This window comes from Hemitrygon akajei, chromosome 8, assembly GCF_048418815.1.
Source record: "Hemitrygon akajei chromosome 8, sHemAka1.3, whole genome shotgun sequence".
In the NCBI taxonomy this organism is placed as follows: domain Eukaryota; kingdom Metazoa; phylum Chordata; class Chondrichthyes; order Myliobatiformes; family Dasyatidae; genus Hemitrygon; species Hemitrygon akajei.
In genome coordinates, this window is record NC_133131.1 from 79,162,635 (window position 1) to 79,185,959 (window position 23,325).

General features: G+C 41.3%; 1 protein-coding gene across 1 annotated transcript in view; it reads right to left on the minus strand.

The window, feature by feature from the left end:
* Nucleotides 1–17,896, minus strand: part of LOC140732013 (SLAM family member 5-like) — a 46,924-nt gene extending 29,028 nt beyond the window's left edge. Inside the window, exon 1 of the mRNA XM_073054082.1 lies at nt 17,798–17,896. Within this exon, the coding sequence (XP_072910183.1) occupies nt 17,798–17,861 (64 nt within the window). The 5' untranslated portion in view covers nt 17,862–17,896. The remainder of the gene's footprint in view (nt 1–17,797) is intronic.
* Nucleotides 17,897–23,325: the final 5,429 nt, after the last annotated feature.

The following is a 23,325-nucleotide window of genomic DNA, read 5'->3' on the forward strand; positions in this document are numbered from 1 at the left end:
CAGGGGATGGGAACCAGAGTGCCAGAGCAGATAGTGGAGTGGGGATGAAAATAAATTATGTTAAAAGTTCAATCAAAGTCACAAATTGAAGGGTTGTGTGTGGTGGTAATAATCTTCTGAGGTGTGTCTATTTCAATGTGAGGAGTATTGTGGGGAAGGCTGACAAGCTGAGGGTGTGGATTAACCCGTGGAATTATGACATTATAGCCATTAGTGAAACTTGGCTACAGGAGGGGCAGGACTGGCAGCTTAATGTTCCAGGGTTCTGATGTTTCAGACATGATAGAGGCAGAGGGATGAAGGGTGGAGTGGTGGCATTGCTAGTCAGGGAAAATGTTACAGCAGTGCTCAGGCAGGACAGATTAGAGGGCTTGTCTACCGAGGCCATATGGGTGGAGCTGAGAAACAGGAAAGGTATGACCACATTAATGGGGTTGTATTATCGACCACCCAATAGTCAGCGAGAATTGGAGGAGCAAACTTGCAGAGAGATAACAGACAACTGCAGGAAACATAAAGTTATGATAGTAGGGGATTTTAATTTTCCACATATTGATTGGGACTCCCATATCGTTAAAGGTCTAGATGGGTTAGAGTTTGTAAAATGTGTTCAGGAAAGTTTTCTAAATCAATATATAGTGGTACCAACTAGAGAGGATGCAATATTAGATCTCCTATTAGGAAATGAGTTAGGACATGTGACAGAGTGTGTGTAGGGGAACACTTTGGGTCTAGTGATCGTAACACCATTAGTTTCAACTTGGTCATGGATAAAGATAAATATGGTCCTCGGGTTGAGGTACTAAACTGGAAAAAGGCCAAATTTGAAGAAATGAGAAAGAATCTAAAAAGCGTGGATTGGGACAAGTTGTTCTCTGGCAAGGATGTCATTAGTAAGTGGGAGGCTTTCAAAGGAGAAATTTTTAGAGTGCGGATTTTGTATGATCCTGTCAGGATTAAAGGCAAAGTGAATAAGAATAAGGAACCTTGGTTTTCGAGGGATATTGGAAATCTGATAAAGAAGAAGAGAGAGATGTATGACATGTATAGGCAACAAGAAGTAAATAAGGTGCTTGAGGAGTATAAAAAGTGCAAAAAAATACTTAAGAAAGAAATCAGGAGGGCTAAAAGAAGACATGAGTTTGCTTTGGCAGTCAAGGTGAAAGATAATCCTAAGAGCTTCTAAAGGTATATTAAGAGTAAAAAGATAGTAAGGGATAAAATTGGTCCTCTTCAAGATCAGAGTGGTCGGCTACGTATGGAACCAAAAGAAATGGAGGAGATCTTAAATGGGTTTTTTGCATCTGTATTCACTAAGGAAACTGCAAAGGAGTCTATGGAAATAAGGCAAACAAGTAGTGAGGTCATGGAACCTATACAGATTAAAGAGGAGGAGGTGCTTGCTCTCTTGAGGCAAATCAGAGTAGATAAATCCCCAGGACCTGACAGAGTATTCCCTCGGATCTTGAAGGAGATTAGTGTTGAAATTGCAGGAGCCCTGGCAGATACATATAAAATGTTGGTATCTAAAGGTGAGGTGATGGAGGATTGGAGGATAGCTCATGTTGTTCCGTTGTTCAAAAAAGGCTCTAAAAGTAATCCGGGAAATTATATGCCGGTAAATTTGACGTCAGTAGTAGGTAAATTATTGGAAGGAGTACTAAGAGATAGGATCTACAAGCATTTGGATTGACAGGGACTTATTAAGGAGAGTCAACATGGCTTTGTGCATGGTAGGTCATGTTTAACCAATCTATTAGAGTTTGTCGAGGAGGTTACCAGAAAAGTGGATGAAGGAAAGGCAGTGGATGTTGTCTACATGGACTTCAGTGAGGCCTTTGACAGGGTCCTGCATGGGAGGTTAGTTAGGAAGATTCAGTCGCTAGGTATACATGGTGAGGTAGTAAATTGGATTAGACATTGGCTCAGGGAAGAAGCCAGAGAGTTGTAATGGAGGATTGCTTCTCTGAGTGGAGGTCTGTGACCAGTGGTGTGCCACAGTAATCAGTGCTGGGTCCATTGTTATTTGTCATCTATATCAATGATCTGGATGTTAATGTGGTAAATTGGATCAGCAAATTTGCTGATGATACAAAGATTGGAGGTGTAGTGGACAGTGAGGAAGGTTATCAAAGCTTGCAGAGGGATTTAGACCAGCTGAAAAAATGGGCTAACAAATGGCAGATGGAGTTTAATACAGACAAGTGTGAGGTATTGTACTTTGGAAGGACAAACCAAGGTAGAACATACAAGGTAAATGGTAGGGCACTGAGGAGTGCAATAGAACAGAGGGATCTGGGAATACAGATACATAATTCCCTAAAAGTGGCATCACAGATAGATAGGGTCGTAAAATGAGAGCTTTTGGTACATTGGCTTTTATAAAACAAAGTATTGAGTATAAGAGTTGGAATGTTATGGTGAGGTTGTATAAAACATTGGTGAGGCTGAATTTGGAGTATTGTGTGCAGTTTTGGTCACCAGATTACAGGAAGGATATTAATAAGATTTAAAAAGTGCAGAGAAGGTTTACAAGGATGTTGCTGGGACTTGAGAAACTGAGTTACAGGGAAAGGTTGAATAGATTAGGACTTTATTCCGTGGAGCATAGAAGAATGAGGGGAGATTTGATAGAGGTGTATAAAATTATGATGGGTATAGATAGAGTGAATGCAAGCAGGCTTTTTCCACTGAGGATAGGGGAGAAAAAAAACAGAGGACATGGGTTAAGGGTCAATTACATATCTCAGTAGAGGATTATTTGTTTTCTTTTTAATTAATTTGGAGTCTCATTTATATATAAATTCTTCTGCCATCTCTTCTCCTACCATATGTAAGCCAATTGTAACCCAAGAAAAAATAGTTGTCTTCAAAAAAAGAAGCAATAAAACATGCTTATGCAGTTAAATGATTTTTTTAAAAATCTGGTCATTTTAACCCTTGCAATTTATAGTCCCAGGTCAATTTTATTTCCATGGAGATTTCAGATATTTTAACTGACCATAAAAATAATCGAACATATCCATAGAGAATCTTCAAAAAAATTATTAGATAATGGGATAGGTAAATACTGAAAAAAATACTGAAGTCTTGACATTATTTTCATTTTTATACAGTTTACCCTGCCCATCAGTGTGATGGGCAGGTTTATCCACCGACGTAGGTCCTCCTCGACATTCCGCAGCAAGGGGAGATAATTAAGTTTATAAAGGTCATCCAAATTACGATTAAACTTAATCCCCGGATATTTCATGTTGGAGTTAACCCATCTAAACTGAGTGCCATATTGATATTGGGCATAGTCTCCTTTACCTAAAGGTAAAATTTCACTTTTGTTCCAATTTATTTTATATCCCGAGACTATACCATAATTGTCCAGCAAGGTCCTAAGTCTTACCGAAGAGCCGGCCAGGTCAGCCAAATATATTAAAATGTCATCAGCAAATAAATTAATTTTATATTCTTCCTGGGCCACTTTAAGCCCCTTTATGTCTGGATCCCATCTAACAGCCTCAGCCAATGGCTCTATTGCCAGAACAAATGGAGCTGCAGAAAGTGGGCAACTTTATCTACTAGATCTATGGAGAGAGAAAACTGGTGAAATCTGCCCATTCATAATTATTTTGGCCTTAGACTGGTGATAAAGTGCTCTTATCCAATTTATGAATATTTGGCCTAGACCAAATTTTTCCATTGTTTTAAATAAAAGATCCCATTCAAGCCTATCAAAGGCCTTTTCAGCATCTAAAGCCACTGCTACAGTCGGGTCCATCTTCGTCTTAGCTAACTGTAATATAGTCAATAGTCTGCCAATATTATCAGATAATTGTCTATTTTTAATAAATCCTGTTTGATCGGATTTAGTCAATCCCCACCAACTACTGTTGGTACTACTGACGACCTAGCAGGGACAAGTTGCAGTGGTTGCGTCTCTGGCACCGAGACTGGACCCTCAGCTCAGAAGGGAAGGAGGGAAAAGAGGAGAGCAGTAGTGATAGGGGATTCGATAGTTAAGGGGACAGATAGGAGGTTCTGTGGAAGAGATCAAGAATTCTGGATGGTCTGTTGCCTCCCTGGTGCCAGGGTCTGCGATATCTCGGATTGAGTTCTCAGTATTCTCAAGAGGGAGGGTGAGCAGCCGGATGTCGTGGTCCATGTAGGGACCAATGACGTGGGTAGGAAGAGTGAGGAGGTCCTGAAAGGTGAGTTTAGGGAGCTAGGTGCCAAGTTAAAGCACAGGACCTCCAGGATAGCAATCTCAGAATTGCTACCAGTGCCACTTGCAGGTGGGTTTAGAAATAGTATGATAGTGCAGATCAACGTGTGGCTGAAGACATGGTGCAGGAGGGAGGGCTTCAGATTTATAGATAATTGGGCAGTTTTCCAGGGAAGTTGGGACCTGTTCCAGCGGGACAGTTTACACCTGAATTGGAGGGGGACAAATATTCTTGCAGGTAGGTTTGCTAGAGAGGCTCCAGTGGATTTAAACTAGATACATGGGGGGAGGGGAACCAGAGTGTAGGAACCAGAGTGCATGGGAAAAGGAAGAAAAAGAAGACAGTAAAGTTCTTTGTACTGTTAGTGATAAACAGAGAGGAAGAGGTGGAGAATTTCTTAAATGCATCTATTTTAATGCTAGGAGCATTGTAAGAAAGGTGGATGAGCTTAGAGCATGGATTGATACCTGGAAATATGATGTTGTAGCTATTAGTGAAATATGGTTGCAGGAGGGGTGTGATTGGCAACTAAATATTCCTGGATTTCATTGCTTCAGGTGTGATAGAGTCGGAGGGGCAAGAGGGGGAGGTGTTGCGTTGCTTGTCAGAGAAAATATTACAGCGGTGCTCTGGCAGGATAGATTAGAGGGGTGGTCTAGGGAGGCTATTTGGGTGGAATTGAGGAATGGGAAAGGTGTAGTAACACTTATAGGGGTGTATTATATAACACCTAATGGGGAGCAAGAATTGGAGGAGTAAATTTGTAAGGAGATAGCAGATATTTGTAGTAAGCACAGGGTTGTGATGTGAGAGATTTTAATTTTCCACATATAGACTGGGAAGCCTATACTGTAAAATGGATGGATGGTTTGGAGTTTGTAAAACGTGTGCAGGATAGTTTCTTGCAGCAATACATAGGGGTTCCAACTAGAGAAGGGGCAGTATTGGATTTCCTGTTAGGGAATGAGATAGGTCAGGTGACATTGGTATGTGTTGGGGAGCACTTCGGGTCCAGTGATCACAATGCCATAAGTTTCAATATAATTATGGAGAAGGACAGGACTGAACCCTGGGTTGAGATTTTTGATTGGAGAAAGGCTAATTTTGAGGAGATGTGAAAGGATTTAGAAGGAGTGGATTGGGGCAATTTATTTTATGGGAAGGATGTAATAGAGAAATGGAGGTCAGTTAAAGGTGAAATTTTGAGGGTACAGAAACTTTATGTTTGTGTTAGGTTAAAAGGAAAGGTTAAAAGTTTGAGAGAGCCATGGTTTTCAAGGGATATTGGAAACTTGGTTACGAGAAAGAGAGATATCTACAATAAATATAGACAGCATGGAGTAAATGAGGTGCTCGAGGAATATAAAGAAAGTAAGAAGAATCTTAAGAAAGAAATTAGAAAAGCTAAAAGAAGATACGAGGTTGCTTTGGCAAGTAAGGTGAAAATAAATCTGAAGGGTTTCTACAGTTATATTAATAGCAAAAGGATAGTGAGGGATAAAATTGGTCCCTTACAGAATCAGAGTGGACAGCTATGTGTGGAGCCGAAAGAGATGGGGGAGATTTTGAACAATTTCTTTTCTTCAGTATTCACTAAGGAGAAGGATATTGAATTGTGTAAGGTAAGGGAAACAAGTAGGGAAGTTATGGAAACCATGACGATTAAAGAGGAGAAAGTACTGGTACTTTTAAGGAATATAAAAGTGGATAAATCTCCAGGTCCTGACAGGATAATCCCTAGGACCTTGAGGGAAGTTAGTGTGGAAATAGCAGGGGCTCTGACAGAAATATTTCAAATGTCATTAGAAACGGGGATGGTGCCAGAGGATTGGCGTATTGCTCATGTGGTTCCATTGTTTAAAAAGGGTTCTAAGAGTAAACCTAGCAATTATAGGCCTGTCAGTTTGACGTCAGTGGTGGGTAAATTAATTGAAAGTATTCTTAGAGATGGTATATATAATTATCTGGATAGACAGGGTCTGATTAGGAACAGTTAACATGGATTTGTGCATGGAAGGTCATGTTTGACAAATCTTATTGAATTTTTTGAAGAGGTTACTGGGAAAGTTAACAAGGGTAAAGCAGTGGATGTTGTCTATATGGACTTCAGTAAGGCCTTTGACAAGGTTCCGCATGGAAGGTTAGTTAGGAAGGTTCAATCGCTAGGTATTAATATTGAAGTAGTAAAATGGATTCAACAGTGACTGGATGGGAGATGCCAGAGAGTAGTGGTGGATAACTGCTTGTCAAGTTGGAGGCTGGTGACTAGTGGTGTGCCTCAGGGATCTGTACTGGGTCCAATGTTGTTTGTCATATACATTAATGAAAATGATATTAAGGTAGGTGGCATTGTGGATAATGAAGTAGGATTTCAAAGCTTGCAGAGAGATTTAGGCCAGTTAAAAGAGTGGGCTGAACGATGGCAGATGGAGTTTAATGCTGATAAGTGTGAGGTGTTACATTTTGGTAGGAATAATCCAAATAGGACATACATGGTAAATGGTAGAGCATTGAAGAAAGCAGTAGAACAGAGTGATCTAGGAATAATGGTGCATATTTCCCTGAAGGTGGAATCTCATGTGGATAGGGTGGTGAAGAAAGCTTTTGGTATGTTGGCCTTTATAAATCAGAGCATTGAGTATAGAAGTTGGGATATAATGTTAAAATTGTACAAGGCCTTGATAAGGCCGAATTTGGAGTATTGTGTACAGTTCTGGTCACCGAATTATAGGAAAGATATCAACAAAATAGAGAGAGTACAGAGAAGATTTACTAGAATGTTACCTGGGTTTCAGGACCTAATTTACAGCGAAGGTTGAACAAGTTAGGTCTTTATTCTTTGGAGCATAGAAGGTTGAGGCAGGACTTGATAGAGGTATTTAAAATTATGAGGGGGATAGATAGAGTTGACGTGGATAGTCTTTTTCCATTGAGATTAGGGGAGATTCAAACAAGAGGACAGGAGTTGAGAGTTAGGGGGCAAAAGTTTAAAGGTAACATGAGGGGGAATTTCTTTACTCAGAGAGTCGTAGCTGTGTGGAACGAGCTTCCAGTAGAAATGGTAGAGGCAGGTTCGGTATTGTCACTTAAAGTAAAATTGGATAGGTATATGGACAGGAAAGGAATGGAGGGTTATGGGATGAATGCGGGTCAGTGGGACTAGGTGAGAGTAAGCATTCGGCACGGACTAGAAGGGCCAAGATGGCCTGTCCATGCTGTAATTGTTATATGTTTATATGGTTATATAATTTTGGCAGATATCGAGCTAATCTATTAGCCAATGCCTTTGCTATAATTTTATAGTCCGCATTTAAAAGTGAAATAGGCCCATAAGATGTGGTTTTAGCGGATTGTTATCCTTCTTAAGAATTAACGTTATAATTGCTGTTGAAAAGGATTCCGGTAGAGTATGGGTCTCCTCAGCCTGTGTCACAATCCTCATAAAAAGGGGGATAATTGTTCCTTAAATTCTCTATAAAATTCAGGGGGAAAACCATCATCCCCCGGCGATTTAATAGCCTGTAGTGAGCCCAGGGCCTTTTCAATTTCATCCCTAGAAAAAGGGGCATTCAATTCTTCCTGATCTTGTTGACTCAATTTGGGAAGTTGTAATTTAGACAAGAAATCATCAATTTTCAATGAGTCACCCATTGATTCTGACTTATATAGTTCTGAATAGAACTGCTTTAAAGTATCATTGATTTCTTTTGGCTTATATGAAATCTTGCCTTCCCCCGTTTGAATCACATTTATTGTTCTGGAGGTTTCTTCCACCCTCAGTTGCCAAGATAGTACTTTATGGGTTCTCGCTGCTAATTCATAATATTGTTGTTTTGATTTTAGTATCATTTTTCTATTCTATAGGTTTGTTTTGTGTTATATTCTAATTTTTTATTTATTAGTTTTTTATAATTTTCCTCTGTTGTTGAATTCTGACAGTCTTTTTCTAGTTGTGTTATTTCTTTCTCCAATTCATTTTATTCTGTTTCATATTTATTTCTATACCCTTAACATATCCAATTATCTGCCCTCTTAAATAAGCTTTTAATGTGTCCCATAATAAAAAATTATTAGCAGTTGAGGCTGAGTTTGTCTCACAGAACAGTTCTACTTGAGCTCTAATAAACTGCAAAACTCTGGTCTTTTCAACAGCAAAGGATTAAAACACCATCTATATAATGTTTTTTGTTTATCAGGCATTTCAATTGATAAAATTAAAAGAGAATGGTCCGAGAGTAGTCTAGCGGCATATTCTGTTTGAATGATCCTACTTTCTAATTTAGCTGATATTAGAAATAAGTTAATTCTAGAGTAGGAATCATATTGTTTTGAATAGAAAGAGTAATCTCTTTCCCTTGGATACTGCCATCTCCAAACATCTACTATATTCAACTCTTTCATGAAGGCCAGGGTGGTTTTTGCTGCCCTGACCTTCAGGACTTTTTTAACTGATCTATCTAAAATTGGATCCAGACAAAAATTGAAATCCCCTCCAATTAAGATATTTTCATATCCTTGAACACCTTTCAGAAAAATGTTTGAATGAATTTTTCATTGTCATAATTGGGGGCATATAAATTCAAAAGTGTCCAGGATTCTGAATATATTTGACAGTTGACCATAACAAATCTCCCAGCCGGGTCTATGATAGTATCCTCCATCTTCACTGGCAAATTCTTCCCTATCAATACTGCCACTCCTCTGGAGTATTCTAGAGTCAAAGAAGGACGCTATTACTTGACCAACCCATCCTCTCTTTAATTTGTTATTCTCTGTCACTGTAAGATGAGCTTCTTGAAGAAAGGCAATATCAATATGATTTTTTTAAGATATGCCAAGACTTTTTTTCCTTTCTATCAGTCCATTTATCCCATTAACATTCATAGTTATCAGATTTTATTAGTTGATAAATCCTGCCCACAAAAAAATATAAATTAATCCCATTTCTTTGAGTGACTCTGAGATATTTGGTGCCATTCTCAACAGAGTATAGAAAATAGAAAGGAAACAAAAAAGGAAAGAAAATAAAAGAAAAAAAGAAATTAAAAAAAGAGAAAAAGAAAGGAGAAAAACCCTCCCAACTGGCGCTCCAAGTCCACAGCGCCTTAACCCCTCTTACTTTGGGGTCTGATGAACATTGCACTAAAGATGGACATTCTTTAACATGTAACATAATTAATCTTTTTTTTTAAAAGAGAAAAATAAGATTATCCAATCCCCCAATAACTCCTAATTAAATATCTGTAAAAAATAAATTATATTCCACACCTGTTATTACTAAATATCTAACATAATCTATAATATTGATAGTTAATATCACTAATATAGCAGTATATCCAAATAAAGAAGAGAATTCAGAAACTTACTAAATATAACCCTAAATATTATAACTTAATACATATCCAGCATACAAAAAATAAACATATAAAAAATGATATCTATATAATCAAAGCGATTCATACTAGTTATAACAAAATTAGATAAACTATATAGTTCCTAAGTAGTATAATTCAAAAAGATACAAAAAAATAAATAGATTTAATACATCCATAATCATATGGATTTTAAGTTCAATATTTTAAATCATAATAGTCTTCATCCATAATCATATTGATTTGAAGTTCAAGATTTCAATGTTGTTAAAATTAATCTATATTAATAAAGAAAATCAAATAATCTTCTTCATATATTTTGTCCAAGATACATCTTTCTCGGCCTCTTGTTCCAGAAGATATTCTGAATCACGATGTCTCAGATATTTTTTGGATAAAGATTATCGCCTCCTGGGGGTTAGTAAAAAATTTCCTCCCTCCATCCGACAGAGTAATTCTCAGCTTTGCTGGATATAATAAAGAATATTGAAGACCTTTATTCTTTAATAACCTCCTTGTTACGTCAAAGTCTTTCCTTATTCTTAACAAGGCCACACTAATATCTGGAAAGAAGGATATCTTTCCCCCTTCAAACTCTAATAGGCCATTTCTCTCTCTGGCCTTTATTGCTGCAGCTTGTAATACTTCTTGTTTATCTTGATACTTCAAAAAGAATGTAAGTATAGAATGCGGCCTTGGCTCTGGAAATGGTCAGGGGAGTAAAGTCCTGTGTGCTCTTTCTATAATTAATTCTTTGTCAAAATACTTTTTCCCCAGAACTTTGGGGATCCATTCTTGAAAGAAAGTTACCGTGTCTCTTCCTTCCAGTCCCTCTTTTAAACCCACTATTTTGATACTTCTTCTGCTATAGTTTTCAAAGGAGTCTAGTTTATCCATTACTTTTACTTTCTCAATCCTCCAGGAATCTTTTTCTTTTTCCAGGCTTTGTAATCTATGCACAACATCCTTCGTATTATTTTCTAAGTCCTGGGCTCGCAAATTTAAAGATTCTAAAGTCTGCTTCATTTCCTTAGATTCTTGAATGATAAGGTCTAAATGACTCTCAAATTTGCCAATCCTACCGGTTAAAGTCCGGACTGCATCGGTCAACTCATGAATCACGGCCGCGAGGTCACTGCCCGAGCCATCACCGCGTCATGCTGCCGCAGTCTTCAGGCCTTCCGCAGGCTCAGAGGAACTACCGCTGAGCAGGCCTCATCACCACTGCTCCCGCGATCCCTAACTCTAGACGCTCCGGGGAGCGCAAGGCCAGCAGCACCAGTAGGAATTGGACGATTTTTCCTTTTAACCATTGCTTTTGTTAAAGTTAAAAACAGGTTGTAAAGAACTTTTTGTAGAAGTTATTCAGGGAAGCGCCCGATCAGTGGCACAACATCACGTGACCCCCAAGTTCTCATGTTTTATAGTTTTACAACATCGAATCACAGTGCTTTAATTTGGCTTTTGTTGACACTGATCAATAGGAAAAGACTCTTTTATGTCAAAGTGAAAACAAATCTCTACAAAGTGATCTAAATTAATTACAAATATAAAACACAGAATAATTGATTGCATTATTACTCACCCCCTCCCTTCAAGTGACTATTTAGTAGATGCACCTTAGGCAGCAATTACAGCCTTGAGTCTGTGTGGATAGGTCTCCATCAGCTTTGCACATCTGGACACTGCAATTTTTCCCCATTTGTCTTTACAAAACTGCTCTAGCTCTGTCAGATTGCATGGGGATCATGAGTGAAAAGCTCTTTTCAAGTCCAGCCACAAATTCTCAATTGGATTGACATTTGGACTTTGATTTAGTCACTCCAGGACAATAACTTTGATGTTTTTAAACCACTCCCTGTAGTTCTGGCAGTCTTTAGGATTTCCCTGTATTTTACTGCTTTCATTCGACCCTCTACCTTCACAAGCCTTCCAGAGCCTGTCACAGTGAAGCATCCCACAGCTTGATGCAGCCACCACCATGCTTCACAGTCGGGAGGGTGTGTTTTTAATGATGATTGGTGTATGCCAAACATAGCATTTAGTCTGATGGCCAAAAAGCTCAATTTTGGTTTCATCATACTTTTGAACCTCCCACATAACTTCTGGCAAACTCTGAGATTTCATGTGAGTTTTTTTCCAACAGTGGCTTTCTGTTTGTCACTCTCCCATAAAGTTGTGACTGGTGAAACTCCCAGGCAACAGTTGTTGTATGCACAGTGTCTCCCATCTCCAGCAGTGAAGCTTGCAACTCCTCTCGAGTTGTCATAGGTTTCTTGGTGGCCTCCCTCACTCGCCCCCTTCTCACACATTCACTCAGTTTTTGAGGACGGCCTGCTCTAGGTAGATTTTCAACTGTACCATATTCTTTCCATTTCTTGATGATTGACTTAACTGTACCCCAGGGGATATTCAGCAACTTGGAAATTTTCTTGTATCCATCTCCTGACGTGCTTTTCAATAACCTTTTCATGGAGCTGCTTGAAGTGTTCTTTTCTCTTCATAGTGTAGTTTTTACCAGGATACTGACTCACCAACAGTTGAACCTTCTGGATACATGTGTATTTTTACTACAATGAATTAAACACCTTGACTGCACACAGCTGATCTCCATTGCTAACATATGACTTATGCCTAATGCCTAATGATTTATGACTAACCTTATGACTAGACTAATGACCGACTTATGACTGATTATTTATGACTTATAACTACTGACTAATAACTAAGAAATATCAACTGACGCACTTGCGAAAAATAAAAAAAGGAAAAAATCTCCATTTATGTGACTTCTCAAACCATGTCAAGCCAATGGGTTGCACCAGTGATGATTTAGTGTGTCATATTATAATATGTGGGGGGCTGAATTCTTATGCAATCAATTATTTTGTGTTTCGTATTTGTAATTAATTTTGATCATTTTGTAGAGATCTGTTTTCACATTGACAAAAAAATGATTTTTTCTGTTGATCAGTGTCAATCAAGCCAAATTAAATTCTCTGTGATTCAATGTTGTAAAAGAATAAAACATGAAAACTTCCAAGTGGATGAATACTTTTTACAGGTATCTGGTTAGCTCTGACTGGTTCTTTGGGATCTTTGGGACAATTGCCCCAGCTCACCACGTGCCTGGGTGGTGTACTGTTACACAGGGTGAATATTTGCACTCTGGGTCTGAGCTGTTAGAGGAAGCTGCTCTGATAATCGCTCGTGATAGCAGGGCTTCAACCCTGGAGGAAGCAGGTTTTAACTGCACTGTCAAGAGAGGGACCATTCCAGTCCCTAGCATGGCCAAGTATTACAGCAAAACTGTGGGAGCTGATTGACTCCCTCAACTTAATGGACATCTGGAATGCACTCCAGTCCTTCACCCAGAGGTCTGGAGGAGGAGACTCAAGTCAACCATCTGAACTTTTTGCAAGTATACATCTCCCCTGGTGGACTCCATGTATCTGGTACCATGCAATGGTATGAGCAGAGGTCCTCACTGTGCATACGGGTGGCTCCACATTCCTGCACCTTAACAACTGACTGATAGAGGACGAGCAATTCCAGCAGAGATCCCCATCTTGAGGGTAGACTCACAGAAGCACGTGATGGGATTGACCAAGATGTAGGGCTCACAAATCAGGTTGAGAGAGATGTGCTCAACTTTGAACCCAGTCTGAGCTCTGCTTCGATTTGTCAAGGACCCGGCACTACAGAAAGCAGACAAAGGCAAGTAGGGTAGCTTGAAGGTAGGCATGCAGGATCACAGATCCAGAGCGTACATCACTCACTCTTCCACTCACTGGGCAATAGCAGCGTGTCACTGGTCCAGAGGGAACTGCTGGCTTGGTCTGCTCTCTTTGTGGGGGTGGGAATGAGGTGGGGAGACTGAATGGGGATGGAACTCTGCTCTCTTTATCAGGAGTCAGAATGATTTGTGGAGTAGGAACGGCGTCAGGAGTGGGAATGGAGGTGTGGCTCTGCGCTCTTTACAGAGAATACCAATGGGGTGGGGCACTGTTCCTTTTATAGGGAATAGGAATGGGGAGGAGCTCTGCTCCCTTTCTGAGGAGTAGGAACGTGGTGAGGTGTAGGAATTGGGGAGGGGCTCTGTTCTCTTTATGGGGAGTAGGAATGTGGGTGGGGCTCTGTTCTCTTTATGGGGAGTAGGAATGTGGGTAGGGCTCTCCTCTCTTTGGGTTCATTGTGGGAAGATTCAGAGGGCTGTTCACTTCCCTTCAACAGCTCAAGGTGCAAACCCAGGAGTGTGACAGACTGACCATGAAGTTCCTGTTGTGGGAGCTCCACTTGTGAGTCCCGGTGATGGGAAGATGTTCTTCCTGTGGTGCAAGGCAGTCATCATCCTGCTGTCTGAAAGGAGTCATTACCAGTTTTAACAATCTCAATGTGTGGCTTCATCCTTAACGCAGATCAGGGAATTGTTGTCCAGCTATCCAATAGCCTGATTTCCCACTCACCTGGCTTCACCTATCAGTTTCTAGTTTGTACTCCTTCGCTTCCCTCCACCAACTCACTCTGACATCTTCCCCCTTTCTGTCCAGTCCTGATGACCAAGATCTCACTTGGACAGCGACCTGTTCACTGTTTACTGTCTACCTGTTCACTGTTTATTGTTTACCTGTTTACAGTTTACTTGTTCACTGTTTTTTGTTTATCTGTTCAGTGTTTACTGTTTACCTGTTCACTGTTTACTATTAACCTGTTCAGTGTTTACTGTTTACCTGTTCACTGTTTTCTGTTTATCTTTTCAGTGTTTACGGTTTACCTATTCACTGTTTACTGTTTACCTGTTCACTGTTTTCTGTTTATCTTTTCAGTGTTTACTGTTTACCTATTCACTGTTTACTGTTTACCTGTTCACTGTTTTCTGTTTATCTTTTCACTGTTTACTGTTTACCTATTCACTGCTCACTGTTTACTTGTTCAGTGTTTACTGTTTACCGATACACTGTTTACTATTTACCTGTTCTGTGCATTACATGCATTTATAATTATATTTTAACTTATTAATGGTAAGATTTTGTTTGATGTGCTGTGTGTGAGATACATGTTGTGTGGGTACCCCATGATTCAGAGGAACATTGTTTCATTTTGGTTGTGTATATATACAGTCAGATGACAATAAACTTGAAGTGTGATGGCAGTGAGAGGAGAGCATGGCCTGGATGGTGGGTCATTGATGATGGACGATTCTTCCTGTGGCAGCCCTCCCCTCCATGTAGATGTGCTCAGTGATGGGAGGAGCTTTGACTGTGATGAACTGGGCTGTGTCCACCACTTTCTTGTAGACTTTTCTGTCCCTGGACATCAGCGTTTCCATCCCAAGCCTGGCCAAGCTTCAGGAACCGGAGGCAAGTGTTGCCACCCAGCTGGGGTGATGGACAGGACAACTCCCCCAGGGGTGAGCTCTGGAGACATCTGTATTGTGTAACCTGTCGCTCTCTTTGATTTCACTCCCTGTTTTTGCTGATGAGATCAGGGTGAATCTGATGCACTGCCTTATGAGATAACACACAGCTCTGAGGGGTTGGCATGGCTTTTACTGGGACATCTTCCACAAAGTCTGGCACTCTGTCATCTTAATTAAAGCTTTATTTTGTCTCCTTTTATAATAAGGTTACTTTGGGAACAAAATAAATACACAACAAGAAAGGCTGGAGTGGAGCCCAAAGGAAGTGAAGCATGGTTGCTTCTGAATAAGACCATAACACCACATTGGAGCCGAACTAAGCCATTTGGCTCCTCGAGTGTGTACTGTCATTCCATTATGGCTGATTTACTTTCCCTCTCAGCCCTATTTTCCTGCCCTCTTCCCACAGCCTTTGATACCCTGACCCATCGAGAACCTACCAACCTCCACTTTAAGTATATTCAGTGACTTAGCCGCCACAGCTGACTGTACCAGTGAATTCCACAGATTCACCACCTTCTGACGAAAGAAACTCCTCCTCATTTCTATTGCGAAATGATGTCCCTCTACTCGGAGGCTGTGCGCTCTGGTCCTAGATTTCCAATCTATGGGAATCATCCTTTCCACGTCCAATCTACCTATGCCTTAATAAGTTTCAATGAGATCCCCCCATTCTCCTCAACTCCAGTGAGTACAGGCACAGCGACGTCACTTGCTCCTCATATGTTAACCCTTTAATTCCCGAATCATTCTTGTGCTTGAATCTGGATCTGACATATTGTTGCAACTACAAAAAAACACGACATATTTCTATATTGGCTATATTTCATTAGGAGTTTGAGTAGATTTGGAATGTCACAAAAAACACTCGACAATTTCTACAGATATACCGTGGAGAGCATTCTAACTGTCTGCATCACCGTCTGGTATGGGGGGAGGGGGAGGCTACTGCGCAGGATCGAAGTAAGCTGCAGGGAGTTGTAAATGTCATCAGATCCATCATGGGCACTAGCCTCTGTAGTATCCAGGATATCTACAAGGAGCAGTACTCGAAAAGGTGATGTCCATCGTTAAGGCAACCCATCATCCAGGACATGCCCGCATCTCATTGCTATCATTAGAAAGGAGGTACAGGAGCCTGAAGGCACAAACTCAATAATTCAAGAACAGTTTCTTCCCCTCTGACATCAGATTTCTGAATGGACATGGAATCCGTGAACACTACCTCAAATCCCGTCCTCAGGTAGTTGTCATCTTCCCCCACACTGTTACCCACTCCTCTGGTCAGCTGAACAGGTCCTCTGTCCCCCAGTAATTGTCATCTTTCCCCACACTGCTACCCACTCAAATGATTTTTGATCACCTGATGCTTACTATACAAAGCTGTCAACCCATTTCAACTTCAACTATTATTATCTGTTACAGACCTTGAGGGATGCTCTCGCTCGGACCCCATGGGCTTTTACATTCTTCATCAGCTGGTCATGTGGGACTGTTTACTGCTCTTCATAGTAAAGTTTTGTTATCTACATACTTTTCATTTTATTATTTTTAAAGTATCTTTTCTTTACAGAATTTTTTTTACATGTGCCTAAGACTTTTGCACAGTACTGTCCTACAGGAACAATATCAATAAGATTGAAAAAATGCAGAGACAAATCACAAGGACTTTGCCAGGACTGAAGACCCGAGTTACAGGAAAAGATCTAACAGGTTAGGACATTGTTTCCCTGGATTGCAGGAGGATGAGGGGAGGTTTGTTACAAAATTATGAGGACTATCGAGTAAACACAATCAGGCTTTTTCAAGTGAGTTGGGTGGGTGGAACTAGAGTTCATGGGTTAAGAGTGAAAGGTGAACATCAGGGGAGCTTCTTCACTCAGAGGGTGGTGAGGGTGTGGAACGGGCTGCCACAGGAAGTGGTGGATGTGTGTTCAATTTCAAAATTTAAGAGAAATTTGGATATGGGAGAGTGGGAGAGGAATGAAGTGCTGTGGTCAAGGTTTTGGTTTAATGGACTGGGCAGAATAACAGGTTAGCATGGTCTGGATGGGCTGAATGGTCTGTTTCTAGGCTGAGGTGTTCCATGAGATTATGACTCTCTGAAATCCAAATAGACCAATTAAAACATCCTGAAAAAATGTGATATCCCCTCCCTGTCTCTTTGGGAGGGAGCTGTCTCCATCTTTTCTCAACACTGTAGGGATGGACAGGGAAGCAGGGGCTGGAGTCAAAGAGTTGGTGGGTCTGAGTGCCTCGACCTTCTATGAAAGGTGAGGAGCAGGTCAGGATGTGGTAAACACGGCATCAAACGGTGACCGGACAGGAAATGGTTCGATGGTCACAGCAAGAGGACAGCAATACGTGCAGCAGAAAGTGGAACGTTATTTACTGTTCAAACAATAATATGAGAGAGGGAGGGGGACAGGGAAAGACAGAAGGACTTGCATAAAGCAACTGATAGATGTGTTGAAGGACCAAAAGAAATAATGAAAGAGCTAAATGAGACCAAAAGAAAGACAAGGATATTGAGGGTGAAAGTGTGTGTATAGACGGAGGTATAGAGAGAGAGAGAGACTAGGTGAGGTAGACTGAGATTAAAGAAGTTCAACAGAAGTTAAGGAAGGCAAAGTCTGATGGTGAAAATTAGGAACTGAACATGTTCTGATATAGTGTGTGAATCAGCAGATTGGGACGTGACTATGAGAAACGGCGTTTTCACACACTGAAAACCTGCACACATCGAACTGTTCTGTAACCAGAGCTGAAACATTAAAATCTGACCTTACCCAGAACGATGGCAAAAACAAAAGCAGAGTTCAGGCAGAGAACCCTTTCCAAGCACTTCCACATCTTCAAGCTTGACTGGTGAGCTTGATGGCCTGGAGATTGTCACAGAAGGAAGTAAGACCAGGAACTCATACGTCATAATTAAATGAGATGTACGTATTTGACAAAAACATCATACTGGCCCTCCCATTTCCTTTATCTCACACAAGTTTTCTACTTTCCTATTTTGAACTTGTGGGATTCTCCTCACAAACAACAAATTCTACAGTGTTATCAAACACTCTGTTTGGAAAACCAATCACTATCAGCTCTCAGCAACAGACCTCATTTCCGTGGGACATTTCCCCTTCTCCCCACTGGTGCATAGCCATTCCTAGCCTATATCTAGTTTCTGTTCATGAAAAAGAGATTGGAATGTCCTGGTGGATCTATTGTTTCAGTTGCCCGAGCCTCACCGGACCATCCTGGTGGATCAGTTCTTTCCAGCATACAGGCCAGAAGAAATTACAGTCTAACAAAGTACAGGGGAAACAGACAAACCAGTTCTGTTTGTTTCTCCCCATTTTGTGAACTCTGAACTGATTCTTGACTCTGGGACAATCTAATCAGAGCCATAAACCTGAGACCATTCTCAGAGGAATAGCTACTTGTTATGTAAAATGCCATACCAATGCAAGAAGCAATCTGTAATCTCGTTAGACTCTGTCTGTGTTGCCTCATTTAACTGGTTAAATGGACCAGTAAAAACACAAATACACAAGGCTGGGTTGGACAGATCCGTGAAACACTATTGGTTGTAGCCTTCTACAACGACCAGTAGGAGAGTGACTCAGGTAGGTCAGGCGACCTTAATCCAATGGGATGGAGATCCAATGGTTCATTTGATGAGGAACAGTATAAGAATCAGGAGCTCCGAATATGGAGGGGCGATAACTCTCCAGCAACCGGAGACAAACCATTGTGGATAAGGAGGACCCCATGGACACGTGGAGATCGGGACCATGAGGAATGCCTGGCCAGTGTAGACTCCTTTCCCGGATAATACCTTTTCTCTTCATTGACTGTTCATGGAGAGTCAGGGATTCTAGTAGGAAGCACACAGGTAGATAGTTTGTGAACACACGTGCTTTTCAGTTGAAACAATAAAAGTTATTTATCAGTAAATACAGATTCTCTGTGCCTCACTGATCATTATTACAAGGGGTGATTCTTGTAACAGAATTGGCATCCCTGGGTGGGCTTGAGGATAAACCTTTTTGTTCAGCGAGACACTCGAGTTCAATCACATGGGTGATGAACAGAGAGATCTGGGGCTGGGTGGTTGGCAGTTACTAACGCAGGATGAAGAATTCAGGAAATTCTGCATGTCCACAGGACTTCAGTAGTTTTGATTGTAGGGGATCCTCCAGAAATATGTGATGGGAAGTGGCCACAATTTGAGAAGTCTGCCAATCACTCTGGGTGTGAAGAGAAAACTGCTGGGGATGCCCTGTGGAAAATCGCCCAAGGAAACCTGTCGAGCAGGAAGTTTAAACAGTTACAAAACCAGTAGCATTGGCTTTTTATTGAGGATTTAATAGAATTACACAAAATGATCAGGCAGAATGGCACAGATCAGAAACGGGAAATGAATGTCGGCATAAAGCAGAAGCCGAGCGAGAGGGGTTGCAACAGGAAATTCTAGAATATCAGTGTAAAGCAGAAGGCGAGCGAGATAGTTTAGAAGGAGAACACAAAGGGCTCCAAAAGGAGGTCAAAACCTTTAGAGAAAGGGTTAGTGATTTACAGGGTCAGAGAGGTATAGACGATGCATATGAACCAGTTTCAGCTGAAGTGTGAGAAATTACTTACAGAAAAATGTAAACTGGAGGAAGCAGCCAAACTAGCGAGGGATGAAGTGGAGGAATTAAGGAAACAGTGCAGAGATTTCAAGACGGCGATGAATGTAGTTTGGAAATCGGCACAGGAAAGACAGAGTAACACTGGCCACCTTGCAAAGTGTTTAAAGCAGATTCAAAAGCTGCAGGACCAACTTGCTGCACAGTGAGGAATAAAATGTGCTTTTGGATCTGAAAAACAGGAGGAAGGTGAATATGGAGATATTAATTGACATGATTCAGCAAATGAAGCAACTAGATACAGTTATGATAATTACCAAGCACCATTTCCCGAGGAACTCCCAGGGACTCCCTACCAAGGGTAGCCAGTGCTACCGTCTACATGATGGGCAACCCTAGTTACTATCAGAGAGGGGTAAGCAAATCAAAATCAGAATATAACACACACTACACCGTTCAGGGTACAGCAGCTTAGAGATATTGCTGAGGACATGGGGATATGTGTGCTCGGAGACGACCCTTGAGAGTTTTTCCAAGCAACTAGTCACCAGAGAATAATACACGGCCTAGACGACTCTGAGGAAAGAAAACTGTTTATAATGTGTTTACACCAAAATATACCAACAGCAGTTCCAGATATACAACGACACGATGGGGGAACAAGTGAGGATCTGATGAACGCAATAATGACTGGTATGGGAGTTAACAGAGGGGACCTGGTAGGCGTGCTAGCCAGATCTGATCAGAGGAGAGGTAAACATCCCACTGCATTTGCATCCCGTTTATGGACAGTGTTCCAAGGGGTTTATGAGACAGCATTAGAGCGGGACCATTTAGGACCAGAGGTCTCAAACAGGTGCTTGAGGACACTGGTGTCTCACTGTACTGATAAATCTAAAAAGGCATTGGAAACGTTTCATCCTTCTGAACCCACATGTACTGAGGCATGGGTACTGAGGAAAATGAGTAGAGCGCGGGGAAAGGAGATACAAAGACCAGCTGAACCCTTTAATGAGAAAGTGATGCCTGTTAAAAGTCAGGCACCTGCCTGGAGAAATGAGGGTAGGGACCCACCCCGAGGACATCCCTGCCACGTTATCACGGGGAGGGAAGGGCAGGGAAATGGAACAGGGCCAGTAACAGGGAAAACTGAAGGTGGAGTAGTTAAATGCTAAAACTCTGGTCAAGACAGACACATTAAGAGAGAATGTCCAAACCTGAGAACAGAAAGAACAGACCAATGCCGTTTGCCCTTGGAGGGGCAAGAAAGATGGAGCCCACAAAATAACATGGTGGAGACACCATGTCCAGGGAATTGTACCCTGAGCCTCAATGATGGTGTCCGGCCTCACCAACGTGGGAGTGTGACACAAGGTTGGATGAAACTGGAAGACATGTAGTGACTGGTAGGGTCGGAGGATGCCCCGTTACCTCTTTATCGGACACTGGAGGATCCCGAACCACCGTCATCACCACTAATATATGTAACATAAATTGGGAAATACAAGGTAAAGTTGCCCTAAGTGGATTCACAGGACATTCACAAGTGGGACATGTGAGTGTACTGTTGGAAGTAAGGATAGGAGATATCGCATTGGAGCATTCAGTAGTGTTGGTGGAATTACCCAGTGAGCAGGAACATGTACTGGGGAGTGATTACATGGCCAAAGTGGGGCTTTGTTTTGACCCAGTTCAGTGTATGGTTTGGCAGATGCCAAATGCTATGAATAACATAACCACATGCAGATCCCAGTAGGAGAATATCAGGATAGAATATGCACAATGGGTGAAATGTGGATAAAACTGGAGATGAGCGATGATCAGAAGGTGCAGCAAATTATTGCAGAGAACTCAGGGGCATTTGCAAGAAACAAGCCTGACTGTGGAAAGATGTCTGGCAGCATGTGTGTACAAGGTCCTGACCTCAAACCACAGAAGCAATATGAGTTTCCCAAAAAATCAGAGGAAGATGTGGGTAAGGTAATACAGAGTTTGGTACACAAGGGGTCCTGAGGACAATAGCCTCCACTAATAACTCATCCATACAGCCAGCGAGGAAACCAGATGGTAGCTGGAGGTTCACAATCGACTATTGAGAGCTGAATAAAGTAACTCTTTTAACAGCCCCAACTGTAGCAACTAACCCGGAGACAATGGTCAAACCAATGAAAGGGCACAATGGTTCACAGTTATTGACATCAATAATGGATTTTAGTCTATCCACTCAAACGAAAGTTTGCATTCACCTTTCAGGGACAGCAGTTTCCATGGACTGCCCTACCACAGGAGTTCATAATTCCCCATCTGTTTTTCACCAGAGCTTAGGGAAAAAGATAAAATGATGTTCAAAGCACGTGTGCTTGGTACAATATATAGATGATCTACTTCTGCAGTCTGAAACCAAGCAGGAACATTATCAGCCATTGACAGGACTGTTACAATTCTCACTTGCTTTGGGATTTAAGGAAAACCCTAAAGAAGCACAGGTGATGAAACAAGAAGTTAGTTACTTGGGAATAGTCTTGACAGCAGGAAAAAGAGAAATTGATGAGCAAAGAGCAGAATAGGTTATGAAACTGCCTACTCCCCGAGACCTGAAAGGGCTGCGGTCATTTCTGGAGTTGGCAGGATACTGCAGGAATCACATTGATGGATTTTCCACTCAAGCAGCTCCTTTGATGGAGTCACTGAAAAACAATGTGGTTGGGAATGGAAACCGGGTCACACCCAGGCCATCACAGCTCTGAATCAAGCATTGGGCCCTGCGCCTGCTTTAAAAACCCAAATCCGAATGAACCATTCTCATGGGAGTTGTCTACAACTAATACCACCCTCTCAGCAGTTCAATTACAGGAAACACATGGGAAGTTAAGACCAGCAGCATATGCATCACACATGCTCTCACTAGTAGAACAGGGGTGTCCTGTATGTGAAAAACACTTGTTAGAGGTTTTCTGGGCAGTACGACATTTTGCCTACATAATGGGACTTAATCCACTTACAATACTGACAGAACACACCCCCATACAATTACTGTACAGTGGAAGGATTAAAGATGGTTCAGTAAGCAAAACAGAATTGCTAGATGGACATTGCTGCTGCAAGGAAGAAATATTAATGTAAAGCGAGTACGCTCTACCTGAAAGTTAGCCGGTAACCCGGTGTACCAAGCAAGTGAACATGAGTGTCAGGTTATGATAGCAAATGATCCCACGGGGGCATTTGTATCAACACAAAAATGAGGGGGTGGAAGCAGATCAGGGAAAGTAATGACTGAGAACAAAAACACAAAGGTAAAAGAAAAACCCTATTTTAAATTTTTTGTAGGTGGCTCCTCATCAGTACAGGATGGAGAGAGGAGAACCTATGTAGAGGATGAACATGGACAGGAAAGGTATAGTATAGCTATAAAGTTACCCAAAACCATGAGTACACAGGCAGCAGATTTAGCCACTGTGGTATATGTGGTTAGCCACCCAGAATGTTTTCCACCAGGGTCAGTCATACACTCTGACAGTGTGTGCATTTGTTACAGCCTTACAGAAAATCTGACCACAGGATCATTTGTTTCAGCTGACAGAAAGCCCCTCTCATCTGATGCTCTGTTGTGATATATATTCAAGGAGACAAAGGGAAAAGAATATGGAGTCATAAAGGTGAAATCCCACTCTAAATTATCTCCTGAGGGA